Here is a 13,436-nt window from a genome sequence, read left to right on the forward strand (position 1 = left end):
CTTAAAGCGGGCTCATCAGCTGGCAGGAGCAGTAGCAAAATGCTTTATGGCTGCTATTTAACGTCGCAGGCGAGGCTATAAACAAGAGCCGCCAGGCTGTGACAGAAGTGGGGGACGTAATGACCGCGGTGGATTCGCTGTAAGCCAACCCCTGAGCAAGTTGTAAAAATCCATCAGGACCTTGTCAGCTTTCCTTTGTGCATAAACGCTCCAAATCCCACCAACCTTTTAATCAGAGCAGATAAAATCATCAAAGGGGACGCAGCTACAGCCTCATGGAAAGTTTCCATCTCGGCTCAGCTTGGAATTTTTTTGTTGTTTGAGGTTCCAAGATGAAATCCCCCAATCAGTGAAAAATAAAGAGAGTAAAGTCTATTTTGCAGGAAATTTCTTCACCCAGGCAAGGCTCCCGCTCCCCGGCCGAGGCAGGCGCAGCAGCAGCTGTGATGCACAGAGCCACGGCGAGTTGCGCTCCAGCCCCCAAGGAAAGGACACCGAAACTCACAGCCTCCAACATATCCCAGTGCTTTCTGAGGCTCAGGGAGGATTCAAAGCTCAAAGAATTTCCTTCATCTACTTACTGTAACACTGCTCTGCAGCACAACTTTTCCATGCTGACTCTAACGTGTACGTTTGTGCCTGTAACACTCCAAAGGGCAGTCAGATCTCTGCCTGCCATACGGTACATCCCAGATCAGAATACACGTTGTGTTTTTTTTTTGTTTTTTTTTTTTTGCAAGGGCTGAAACCTTCAGGATTGTCTACACCTGCCAGCAAACATCAGTGCTGCTGATAAAGTCAGGCAGAGATGCCGAGTGCAGAAACAACCCCAAGCAAGATTTGGACCTGGGACCCCAGGTGAACGCAGCTTCCTGCCTAACCCTCTGCAGCAGCTGGCTTCGCTGAACTTGCCTGCATGATGTGAGCCAGAAAAGCGCTCGTTCCCATTGACTAGTGCCCATATGCCACCTCTAAATATACTTACGTATTAGCATTTATGTGACATTCGGTACAAAATCCATATGGCTCCTTTCAGCAAGCAGGAACAGCAAAAAAGGGGGAAGTGCAGAGAGTCTGGAGACAGAGCTTGCAAAGATCTCCTTCTGAGAGCCATAAAATGTTCTTTGCAGGTGGGCAGTGCTAGAAGAGCGTGGGGGCTCCTCACAGACCACATTTTCTGTTTTTGCAGGAAGCTAAACTGGATTTCTTTTAGATGAAGCATCTAGGAGCGATTCCTCTGGAACAGAAGTTGGGGAGCAGAGCAGCTCCAGGTCTAGGGTGAGGGGTGGCACAGCCTCAGTGAAACAGCCTCGCGTTACCTTGAGCAAAACCATTTGCTGTCACTGCCTAAACCTGCCAGCCCTACCCACGACGGCTCCTGAAATCCCAAAATTGTTCCATCCCTTGTGGGTACGTACTGGGTGAGGCTTCATCTTGACAGATAGCGAGGAATTGATCACAGAACTCAAGCCATAGCTGGTTGCTTAGCTACCACGGATCGGTACACGGCCAGGTTCGCTGTGTGCAAGCAGCCCAGCGCCAGCCAATTACCCGTCATTACGACCCTAAAAACGGAGCTTTCTGAGAGCTGGGAACAACCATGAGCCAGGTAAAAAGGGAACCTCGAATCCTCAAATAGAAAAATACAAATGACAACTGAGAGCTGGTTGGTTTTTTTTTGGCTAGATGTTCAAAGAGCCACAGTCATGCAGCTGAAGAAAATAAATACATTGGCTTGGAAAAAAATCAGATTCTTGTTTGTTGGGAAAGTGAAAGCAAGCGTGGTGTGTGTATAAACACTGGGGACATGGCAAGGGATAAATAAAAATGGCAGACTAAGAATTGCAGAAAACTGATAAGGGAAAAAAAAAGACAAAAAGAGGAATAAAGAGCTGCAGGATTAATGATGGCATGAGGTAGCTGAGATATGTTGGGTCCTAAAAGCATGGTCTCATTCCAGCAGTGGAACAGCAGCCGGGTGCAGTGCTGTGAAGGCAGAGCAAGCAGCAAGCCACCTCTGTCAGCTGCTCAGCACTGTCTGGGGAGCTCTACAACATTACCCTGAGATCATTCACTTCTTTTGGTTTGGTTTAATATCAAGACATGAGATAAGACTCGCCATAGATTTGGGTCTGGTTGGCAGATAGATCAGAGCAGTGCATTCCTGGTGGCTGGGAACAGGAGCTGGACCACAGCAGACTGGAGAAAGCTGCGTGATCTCCTAGTGATTTCCTAGAACAATCTTCTGGGGGCTGTGATGAGTAGTGGCAATGGGTAAGACGCAGGTAACAGAGCCCCGTGTCTGTGGGAGGCAGACCAGCAGAACCAGCAGGTACAGTGGTTGCAGAGATCTGCTGAAGTCTCTCCACCTCTTGATACGCAGACACGTGGCTATTGCTATTTAACAGACTGAGGAGCCTCGCGGTTATTTCTCACTGTCGAGTGCTATTCTTTCATGTTCCAGCCCCAAAGATCAAATCGTTAAATCTCCCAGAGCCGTGACCTTCCTCTAGCAAGGTCTGCCTTTCATCTCCCGGAGGCTCGGTGCCGGGTGCGGGGACGAGCTGCTGCACTCGGCTGCGTTATTAGCAGCGTATTCATGAGCACGCACCGCGTAGCTGCTGGCAGGTCACTCACTCGTGGGCTCATCTGGGGGCTGATTCATCACCGTGCCTGTAAACAACTCGTGTTCAGCACCGCTGGTGTCCAGCCTCTCTTCTCCCCAGCAGTTCATCTTCCCTCCTCTCACATACGTGACAACAAAAGCAGCTGCAGAGGTTTCTGCCTCCCTTGCAGGCGCTGTAAGTGCAGCCACGCTCCATCTGGTCACGTCCCCACGACAACTTACTCTCCCTGAAGAAACTGTTAATAGTGCTTCTGTGTCATGAAGTGCTTTGTGGTGTTGGATTTGAGCACAGCCTCAGGGAAAGGTGAGTTACAGAAATCTTAGAGACCTGGTACCAATTTCAGGAGAGTCAGTCTGTGTGAGAGAAGGGAAGTGCCTCGTGGCTGCTGTGGAGGCCAGGCCATCTGGCTGAAGGGTTGTGCTCTGTCCCAGAGGCCAGCACTCAGCAGCTGAGGCCATTTCTGTACATCCCAAGCCATCTTCCCTGCGTAAGGACAGGGCTTTGGGACCCCCATGAGAGCCGGGGGAGTTCTGTCATCTCTCCTGCCCGCTGTAGATCTGCCCCAAATTAACACTGTCTGATCCTAGTCTCTTGTTCGCTATAAAAGCCCTCAGGTGTGTAAACCCAGGCACAATGAAACAGACCCCGTGAAATAATGGGCTTACCTGATCATATCCCAGCTGGCAGCGCTGCCTAGAACATGGTGGAAATTTTGAGTTATTAAAATTAATGAAGGAACTGGCTATTCTTGAATAATTCATTACGTATCAGCTGCTGCTGAGGTAATAGGAGCTCAGCAAGATCCTCCTTAGCACTGCACAGTGCCCAAAAATATTTAAATAAAAAAAAATAAAATCAAAGATTAGCTAAGGATTGAAGGACTTCCTCCACATGAAGCGAGAGGCCCCTGTTCTGGTTGTTGAGGTGATCCAGCTGCCATCTGTGGGAACAGCCAAGGTCCCTCACATGAAGTCACCCAGCTGACACCACGGGTTTTTACCAGGGCATGAAGCACTCTGCCTCAGCCATCGTGTTTTGCAGAAGGTAATGGCTCCATATCTCACGACTCTTACCAAAATCAAGTTGAGATTTTGGTATTTGCTATAAACTAAGGATGTCTGAAGATGCTGACTTGCTTTTCTGGTCATTATGTTTGACAATATGCTAGCTGAACGTGCAAAGATGTAGGCACTGCCATCCTGAGCATGCAGTTCTTCAGGTGCAAGCTTTGCTGCTGCTCGGGGCTTTCATCAGCACAAGAATCAAATTACCCACAGCCTGGGCAGTGTCAGAGCTGGATTTGGGAAGCACATCAGTAGCCCCGGAACAGAGTCCTGTTAACTTAATCTTGTGCCACTGGATGAAACAAGGGCTCTGCCTCACCTCTGCTGGCCAATGGTGAATGTGCAAAAGCAGCAGGAAAAGCAGGCATTGTCATTAGGTGGCTGTCGAGAAAAGGAAAACTGCACATTCCTCTTCCTCTATTTCCTCCTTCTGCAGAGGTCAGAGGGATTGGAGTTAATGAAGAAAGAAGAAAACCAGGTAAAGGCAATGAACACCCTCCTTCCTCCCAGCTGCTGCTACAGGGCCTCCTAATGCAATCACGAAACTCTCCGAGGGCCACACAGATGCAGACCCTCCAGCTCTGATGGTACCCTTCTCAGCTCCAGCTCTATCCAGCACAGCCTTCCTCTGCCCGCTGTCACGGCTGCTTTCCCATCCTGAGCTGTAAGGAAACAGGGAGGGGGGCAGGGACTGCACCGTGCTATCAAAGGGCCGTCCACGAAGCACGCCTGCCTCCCAACACACCACTAGGGCAGCACCCGAGGGCGTGTGGTTGGGTCTGTGCAGATGCTTTGGGACAGAAAATTTTCCTGCCTTTCACCTCTGTTTGCTTCTCCTTTCCTCTCTTTTTTTCCTGTTCTGTTCCCGAAATGGCACCTGACTGGTGACGATGTACAGCCTCCCTGTTTAAAAGGCACAGCACCTCTCTGACCTGGCAGACAACTCCAGCTGCTGCGTGGTGTCCTTCCTGTGTTCCTTGAGGAGACCAGGGGGCTTTACAGCATATTCTCCAAGCACGGCATCATCCCTGAGATGTGATCACGTGGTGGTGCTCAGGGAGCTCCAGCAGGGAGGCAAGAGTAAATCATTAAAAAAAAAACACACCACAAAAGGCCAAAGAAATCCTGGAGAGCTGCTGTTTGCTTCCAAGTGATTCTGTGAGGTAGGGACTGTCAGGGAAGCAGAGGGTTTTACCTGTTCTGATACAATCCTACTGTTTTCAGGAAGACATTAAAAGCACATTTCAATGAAAACAATTTTGGTAGAGCCTGGAGCCCATTCAAACATCCACCTGCTTTCTTCCTTCTCAGCCTAAACAATGAAAAAATGTCAGAGAAGGGAACAAGCCCAGCACTTCCTCCAGGCAGAAAGGAAGGCAGCGGTGGTGTATCCCAAGATGCCCGATAATCTAGATGCTTCGGTTACGTTTTGACACCTTAAGGAAATCAAACGGATGGGGCTGGGTCCCTGGGGAGGCTGGTGCAGCTGGGATCGCCAAGCAGCCCGTCAGGGGCTCGCAGAGACGCGTTTGTTTCCTGGGTGCAAGTGAGGGAACAGAAGGGCCCTTCTCCCACACGGGCCCTCGGCGGTGCCGCGCTCACCACGCGCCCGGTGCTGCTGAGGGGGAGCCCAGCCAAGAGATAGACTTGGCTGTGCCTAGGCAGGGAAAAAAAAAAAGGGAAACGCTTTTAAATTTCCCCTAAGGGCATGGCGGAACCAAGCCACAGGGATGTGTTCTACAGCTTCGCCTAAGGCGGTGTGAGCACCTCCTCTGGTGAATCACTGGGTCCCCAAAGCTTTTGCTCTTCCTGAGTGACTCCGGGTATTTGGGGGAAATGCTGCCAGGTACAGGGATGACAGGACACTGCTGGGCTTACAGGATGCATGGCTGTGGCTGAGGGTCTGCGGGATGCTGCCTCAGCCTCCCTAGGATGATGATGTTTGGCACCAAGAACCTACTACCTGACTTATCCCCCTTTTACCTCAATTTTTCTGCCCACTGCTACTTTATAGCCTTCCAAAAAGCATCTCCCCAGCCCGCTGCCAGAATCTCTCAGGAAGCTGGTGAAAGCAGTTCCTCAGTGATAAGCTGGAGATAAGGGGGCCAGGACCAGACCCACTCAGCCAAGTCCGAGGCTCCCTTGCAGCTGGAGCAGCCACATTTACAGGCACTAAACGAAGACCAGGCACAACTGTTTCCATGTTAATTCCCCAGCTGCTTTAATTGGATAGGGGCTTCTAAGCCCCAAAGTAAGCTGTGTGAAGAGACAAAGCCGTATTTACCTCTTATCTGCTTAATCTTGGCTTGCCCGGTGCTACACACTCAGCACACGTGTTCCTGCACTGAACTGGCCACGAGGCTGATGGCTTCTTTGGCAAGAGAAGGAAGAAATAAAACACTGCACCTGAAGTCACTGTTCAGATCCTGAACTGAGGGAGAGCCACTCGCTCCCAGCACTGCTCTCCCCCAAGCAAATTTGGTCAGCGAATGGAGCAGAAAGGGAACTGTCAAGAAACACTGCCACAGGCCTGATTTCATCCTTTGCTACTGATGTAAAGAACCCAACCAGAAGCAAGCAGAGGTGCCCGATTTTGGCTACTGCCAGGGTGAGGAGGCACGACACGGGGTACAGAGCTACCAAGGGAAGCTGCAGTGCAATTGGCAACCTCTTTGGGCCGCTTACCACATCACGAGGCAAGATGAATCAATAACATGTATCGAGCTGGGAAAGTTAATCTGCATCCAGAGCATCATCACAAATTAAAAGGAAATAAAATCGCTGGCTCCACTGGCTCTCATTACCAGCACAGTGGAGAGTAATTAAAATCCATGGGCCAAATTCAATGCTGAAAGAACTCTTCGGAAGCCGGGGGCGCTGTGCAAGGGCACTGCTTTTTCCAAACATGAACTGCGTGTTGCAGACAGCAGCGGGCAGCGGGCAGGGCAGGGTAAGCAGGGAACCCCTTCAGAGGAGAGGCATCCTGCTCCTACTCTTCCTCAGAGGAGTCGCACACCCGGGGAGGTGTAAGTAACAGAAACAACACAGTCGTGTAGAGGAGCACTGACTGTGTCCACTGGCTGCTGGCTGCCCTCAACAACACCAAGCTTACGACTTGTGAGGTCTCCCCGCTGCGGGCACAGCTTCTCCAAGCACAAGGCTCTGCTTTCCAAAGCCACACCATGCCCTCGGAGCGGGAGGGCTGCTACAGCACAGCTCGCAGGCAGGTTATCTCGCGCTGCACGAACCTGACTGCCCACAGGCAACAGAGCTGTTGCAACAGCTGCGGTAAAAAATGGGGCACATCAGGGCAAAACAGTTAAGTACCGCAAACCAGGCCTCCTGAGGGAGCGCCGGAGGATCTCCGTGTAATTGAGAGGTCTCCGCTCAGCTCGGGCCTGAGGTTTTCCCAGGTTAAGCTACTACAGCGAGGATTAGCAATGAAATCATATCGATCCCTACATGAAGCAGTGGAACCACATCCTAAGGCGAAGATGAATGTGATCCGAGCGTGACTGCGGTAAGTTACTGCCTGTAACGCAGGTTAAAACAAGAACTTGGTTAATTACAAGTGGGTCTCAAGCCATGGGAAATCTCTTGTCTCTAGTGGTATCCAGTGCTGCCAGGCAGCTGGCCTGAATTCAGCACACAGCTTGGGTTCTCAGCCCTCGTATGACCAAAAGAGAGGAAAAACTTCACAGCATTCACATTTTGGGAAGTGAAATATCCTGTGAGAGATGACCTTGCAACTCCTGCCCAAGGAGTCTTCCCTCTACCTTATTCAGAAGCGAACTCGGAGCACTCCAGCTCTTTGTTCACGTGGATTTAGGGTAGAGAAAGAAGGCTCTCAGCAGACTGCCCACTCAGCACTGCTTAGCACATCTTTGCCCCACAGCTACACCCTCTGCAGCTCGGGATCTGAGCTGTGAATGATGCAGAAAGGGAGTAGCTCGTCCTTTGTGCCAATATCTCGCAGTTGCTGCCTGCAGGTGGCTTTGTGCTCTCACTGCAGACTGGGGGAACCGAAAGCCCCTGCTCTTAGGAGCAGGCTGGCAGGGCTGGGCACGGTGCCTGGAGTGACAGGAACACCTCAGCACAGAGCTGATCGCTGTCACCGTGCCCTGCTAGGCCTGAGGATGCAGCTGCAATTCAGCAGCAACCACGGCCGGTGCTGTGTCTGCTCCATCACGCTCCGAGCCCTGCTTTACCTCCAGATCTCTCTGCAGGGTGGGCTCCCTGAGCAAGGTCCCCAGGATGAGGGCAGACTTGATCACAGGACTGGCAGACGAGTTGTCCTTGAGGCAAGCTACAAAGTCAGCAGCTCAATCTGTCACAGCAGCTCTGCCTGGCCGTGACACCAGGATCCAACGTGTATCGCTGCTGGGCTAGCTCTGCACCGAGCTGTCTCTCTTCAGCATCCGAGGGCCCTTAACTCCCTTCTCCCTGGGGGAAAAGCCTTCCACGAGGGGCTCAGCCGTGCGCTGACAGCTCTGTGAATCACTCGCTCGATGTCAAAGCCACTGCCACCTTTCAGTCAGCGGGTGCCTTCAGGCAGAGGGGGGCTGCCCCATCACAAACAAATGCCAGGGAAGCCCAGGAGGGGCCGTGCGGTGTCTGACTGGAGCAGCTCTAGCCCCGTACCTACAGTGCAGTGTCTGGCTGCTTCTGCGAGCACTGACAGAGAAGCAAGAGTGTAAACTCCCACTAGCATCTGCTGAAGCTTCATCTCCCCAAGGAAAAATATTTTTTTTCTTACACGTATCTTGAAGCATCTCAGCAGCAGGGGAGGCAAGGGCGTAGACGCTCTCACTAGCTAAAAACACTTGCAAAACACAAATCCGTGACCAATTAATAAGAAAATGCTGCTGCACTTTGACTTCCTGCCTAGGATGGGAGATGGAAAAGGATTTCAGAAGCATTTTTAGTTCATTCTTGGCAAGGAGCCTTTAGGACAGGTGCTGTTTAATTCCCCACCAGCTTATTTCTAGGAGATGAGGGGACTGTCTCAAACCCAGCTTGTAAAAGGTCTACAGAGGACCCTGAATTATTCCAGGCCCCAAACTGTTCCATAGCTAAACAAATAACAAAAGATGGTGGATCTTTTTTCCTTTCTCCCCTTGTGCTTCACCTTGAAGCAGCTGTTAGCAAAGCCAGAGAACTCCTCTGCCCCTCAGTGTATTTCATGCAGCCTTGGCAAAGGAACCGCAGCTTGTCATCTCATGAATATGGGAATTGCCTAATTCTCCAGCTATTCTCATTACCTCAGCCGGAGGGTCCCAGCTTTCCATAACTAATTCCTGAAACCACAGACTTCCCACTGTCCTTGCTGTCCTTGAGCAGCACACAGCAGCTCCTCGCACAGCGATGCTGGTGCTTGCTGTGGTAACGGGGAGCGGGGAGGGCTCTGAGGACAAGGAGCCCGCTCCCAGCTCTCCTTGCAGTTCCCCGAGCTGCTCATCCTTTGTCCACATAACTCACAGCAGGGGGTTTTGAAACCAAGCAGTGCTGCAGGGCACACTGCAGTGGCTCAGGACTGGCCTAGCAGCCCTGAAGGCTGGGCAGCGGGCTGGCAGCAGGAAAACACAATCCTGTAGCAGCAGAGAACCCCTTGCTCTACTCCCAAAAGCCTCTGAGCTCCCTGCAGCCCCCATTCGGCACCCCCACGAAGCAGGGGCTTGCAGCACTTCCCACCTGTCGCTTCATTCCTCCCCATCACGTATGTTCTCAGTCCACCTTCCTTCCACACATCCATCTTCTCCTCCCTCGCCATTTCTCCCAAGCCCGCTGGTGCTGCCAGCCCTGTCCGTCTTCCCAGGACTCAAAGCTGAAGCTGCTCCTCTGCTGCAAGGTGCTAATGGCTGCCAGCAACCAGCTGCGAGGGCTGCTGCGAGCTGCAAAGCAGATGGAAGCCGAGGCTGAGCTAATTACGAAGCAGGGACTGCGAAACTCGTGCAGACTCTGGCCAGAGGAGCCTCGCTTGTTCCCAGGGACAAGCGGGTGCATCCTCGGCTCGTCAGCAGGTGACGGCTGAGATGGACAGGCACCAAGCTGCTCCTTTTGTGATAGAGGTTTTTTTTTCCCTGGAGTTTGCCAGAAGAGCATCTGCACTGATGCTAAATAAAAAGTGGATTACGTCTTCTAGAGGCTCGATCTTCATGCTCCACAATTGGCTACATGGAAGCAGCAGCAGGAATCACCTTGGACGTCCATGGTTTTGTAACCAGAACCTCCCTTCCAATTAGTCATATTACAGGGCTGTAAATACGATAGTTCCATCAATAGTATGGAGCAGTCATGCTGCATTTGTATTAACATAAATGAGTGCTAATGTGCCACAGAGCTAATCTGATATGACAGGAATTGGCTGGTGCCCAGCAGTGGAGGCCCCGGAGCTATGCTTGCTCCCTCTTCGCTACGGGAACTGTCCCTCTGAAATGCTGGAAAGGAACCAAACTGCGAAACCGCAGCTCGCCCGCCAGCAGCAAGTGATGCCTCTTGCAACTGCACTGCCCTGAGGTGCCCGGCCTCTTGTTTCTTGGGGGTTGTTTGTCAGAGAAGAACTTTAACTCCTACCAAGTCACAGAGTAAGAAATACGGGTTGCCAGCATACCTCATAAGGTTGGATCAGCCTGCCCAGAAATCTGCAATCACCAGCTGGGTGTTAAAACCCAGACAAGGCATAAGAGCACTCAGCCTGCTCCTTTCCCTCTCCCCTGTGGCTACTGGGAGCTATCCAATGTCACCCAGTCGGCAGTGGGCTTCTCTTACAGCGGTGCAGCTTTAGGCTTTGTGAACGCTTTGGGGCAAACCTTGTCCTGTGCTGTGCCCTACAGACAGGGCAGCGAGACTTAAACCTGAGACTGCAGCCGGGGCTCTTTGGTTAAAAACCTTAAATGGGATGGACAGAAGCACCGGATGGGAACCAGACCTCGCACACGGCCCACCTCCTGTTCAGGCTTCCCCTTCGTGTGCCAGGCTGTCACACAAGTCACAGCAGGTGTCCAGGCTTTCTGCATTTACCTCGTCAGTCCCGTGCATGCCTTGCTGTCTGGCTGCACACTGACAGCCTCACCCGTCACAGAGCTCTGGGGTTCTGCCCCAGCACAAAGCAAGCAGCCCCCACGGACCTGTTTTAAGCAGGCAGCACCCTTCTCATGCTTACAGGCACCAACATTTCAGCATACGCAACAGCAATATCTCAAAGCCCCAGAGCACACGTGGCCTGCAGCGCCCAGAACAGCTCGTGGAACAGCTGGTAAAAATGAGGGACGATTTCATTAGAGGACATGTGGATGAATACCTCCACCACAAGCCTTAGGATGTGCGACACCCAGTTCAGCTTGTGGCCGTGACTCCAATCTCTCCGCTCCCCGCTCCCCCACCTGCACAAGGGCTCGGTAAGGCGTCCCCAGCTTGCAGCAGGGGGGCTCTGAGCCTTAACTGCAGGCTGTGAAGCATTTCACGAAGAAGCCCTCACCTCCCCCAGGCCTCCCCTTCCCTTCCCCTACCACCAGCAGACCCGTGCCCACACTCACACACCGCCTCCCAGCCACAAAGGCGAGGGCTGGGGGCAGGCAGGGCACGGAGCCCCCCGAGCCCCCCGCTACGGAGCTGCTGCCCCTGTATAAGGGCTGTTTGCCATCACCATCCCAATCCCCATCCCCATCCCCATCCCCGTACCCACCTGCGGCTCCCGGCCCCGCTGCTCCTCCCGTGCCCGCCCGGCAGCGCCGAGCCCCGCAGCCGCCGCCCGCCCCCCGTGCGCCCGCGGGGCCGGGCCCGGCTCTGCCGCCGCCATGGCAACGGCGGGAGGGGCGGGGCCGCCGCCAGAAGGGGGAATTTGGGGAGAAAAGCCCCTTTTTGGGGTCCCCCCCCCCGAGCCTAGGCACGGCTGGGTGTGCTGGGTGTGACCGAGCGCCGGCCTTTTGTCTGCGAGGCAGCTCGGGGGGGTCCCGGCCCCGTCCCTCGTCCTGCGGCGGGGGCTGGGGCTGTGTCACCCCAAAAACAACGTCCCCCTTTCCCACGCCGGCTCCCCCCGGCCCCCTGACTCACCGGGACTTTCAGGGGTGCCACTCGAGCCCCCCGCAGCCCGCAGGGACGTGGCGAGCTTCGTGGTGTCCTCAGCTGCTGCCAGGACCCGGCGCTGCAGCGCTGCCCGCTCAGAGCCGGCCGTGTTCAGCTCGTGGAGCTGCTCTGGCTGTGTCCATCCCATTTACAAGGTTTTTTTTTTTTTCCCTTCTGAGGTCTGCCAGACTCTCATGTCACCTTCACGGAGGGGGCTTTCAGGAGCATCACGCTCGCAGAGCGTCCTCCACCGAGGGCTCTTAAATCACAACCACACAAAGCCTGCAGCGAGCCTCGTCTCCCAGAGGAAGAGACAGAGCCAGAGGTCGCTCAGGGTCCCAGAGGTGTTCCCGGCACCTCTTCGGTAAAGAGTTTTTTCCTGTGCACAAGGACACCTGGAGGATGTCTCAGCGTTGCTGTGCTATAAGGAAGGATGGTGAGGAGAAGTTGGAGACCTATTGCCATCGATGACCTTTCCAGCTCCTGCTGCTACGGGCTGCCTCCTCCTCTGTGCGTGCTCATTTGTGGATAGCCCTCACCCTGCTGCTTGGAGAACGCGTCCGGTCCTCCTCGCGCCTGATGTTCGTGATGTTTCGCAGTGCAGAGCAGGTCTCTGTGCCAGGTTCAGCTCCTGTGGAAATGGGCAGCGAAGACTGAGAGGCGAGAGGTGGATTAGCATCGGGGTGATCGATCGCCCGTCCCCGGCTCCCTGCTCCAGTTACAGCCGCTCTGCGAGGCCAGGAGACGCCCCTGGACTTCGCAGCGTAACGCTGGAGCTCGTGCCCGGGTCTCTGCTGGAGATGAGCATCCTGTTGTTTGCAAGTCCAATTACAGCTAAAGCTGGGGAAAAAAAAAAAAACAACAGAAACAACTGTCTAGGTAAATAGGAATTTTCCTCAGTTGCAGGGGCCAGCAGAGGACACTGCTTTGCCTCCTGTTCCTTTCAGAGGCTGTGTGGTTTCTGTTCTTTTTGCTGCCATCTTGCTGCCCCATGACCTTCTGGTGGCACCTCTGGCAGGAGAACAGCTGCTGCCCCTTCAATGTTATCCATATCCATCAGAGAAATTTGTTCTCCAGATCGCTTGTTGCTGCTGTAGCAATACTGCTCCTGTACAGCTTCACTTAGGAGAGGGAAGAAACAAAACCACATGACAAACGGGTCCGATTTATCCCAGCAACAGAAACCTGCAATTCAGCTCAATCGCCCCCACAGGCCAGCTTAGACTGCATCAATATTTAATGCCCTGAGTGCCGCTGCTTTCGCAGCTCCAGCTTCCCCTCTGCCCCTGCGCTCCTCACCACGTCTGTCACCCCAGCGGCCGGGCAGGGCACCCCTGGGCTCAGTCTCCAGGCTGCCTGGGCAATGTGCTTTGTACCCCAAGGGACGCAGCCCCGGCTGGCTGCACACAATCAAATTCAGCCCCGTTCCCTGCTTGGCTGGACCACCTGTGCTGCAGATGTATGCCCAAGCAACTTCAGCTCAGCTTTCTGGGCACGCCTGTGGGCTGTGGCAAGGCAAGTGGCAGCAGGGCTGGTCTCAGCTTGGGCTGGTTTGGGGTGACCGTGTTTAACCCAGAGAGGTGATCGTGTAAGCCAGAGTTCACCTGGCAGCAGGCTGGAGGTGAATTCTGTTCACTTGTGTCTGTTCCTGTTACTCAGGCAGGAGAATTTTATCCCAGAG

The 13,436-nt window shown here is 53.5% G+C and overlaps 1 protein-coding gene and 1 long non-coding RNA gene across 5 annotated transcripts in view; both read right to left on the reverse strand.

The window, feature by feature from the left end:
- Positions 1–13,436, reverse strand: part of LOC137858966 (uncharacterized) — a 36,025-nt gene that overhangs the window by 20,553 nt on the left and 2,036 nt on the right. For 2 of the 4 annotated variants that reach the window (XM_068687481.1, XM_068687482.1), the window contains exon 2: positions 11,744–12,876. Coding sequence is in view for 1 of the 4 variants with exons in the window: in XM_068687483.1 (XP_068543584.1) it covers positions 11,376–11,489 (114 nt within the window). In the remaining 3 variants the exon portion in view is untranslated. Of the gene's footprint in view, positions 1–11,375; positions 11,543–11,743; positions 12,877–13,436 lie in introns of those variants that run through there. The other 2 variants (XM_068687483.1, XM_068687480.1) reach the window with 2 other exon arrangements.
- Positions 2,102–6,754, reverse strand: LOC137858972 (uncharacterized). Its single transcript, XR_011098103.1, has 2 exons — positions 5,675–6,754; positions 2,102–5,348 (listed from the first exon to the last, which is right to left on the reverse strand). It is a non-coding gene; the product is annotated as an uncharacterized lncRNA (long non-coding RNA).

Source organism: Anas acuta, chromosome 6 (genome assembly GCF_963932015.1).
Source record: "Anas acuta chromosome 6, bAnaAcu1.1, whole genome shotgun sequence".
NCBI classification, from domain to species: domain Eukaryota; kingdom Metazoa; phylum Chordata; class Aves; order Anseriformes; family Anatidae; genus Anas; species Anas acuta.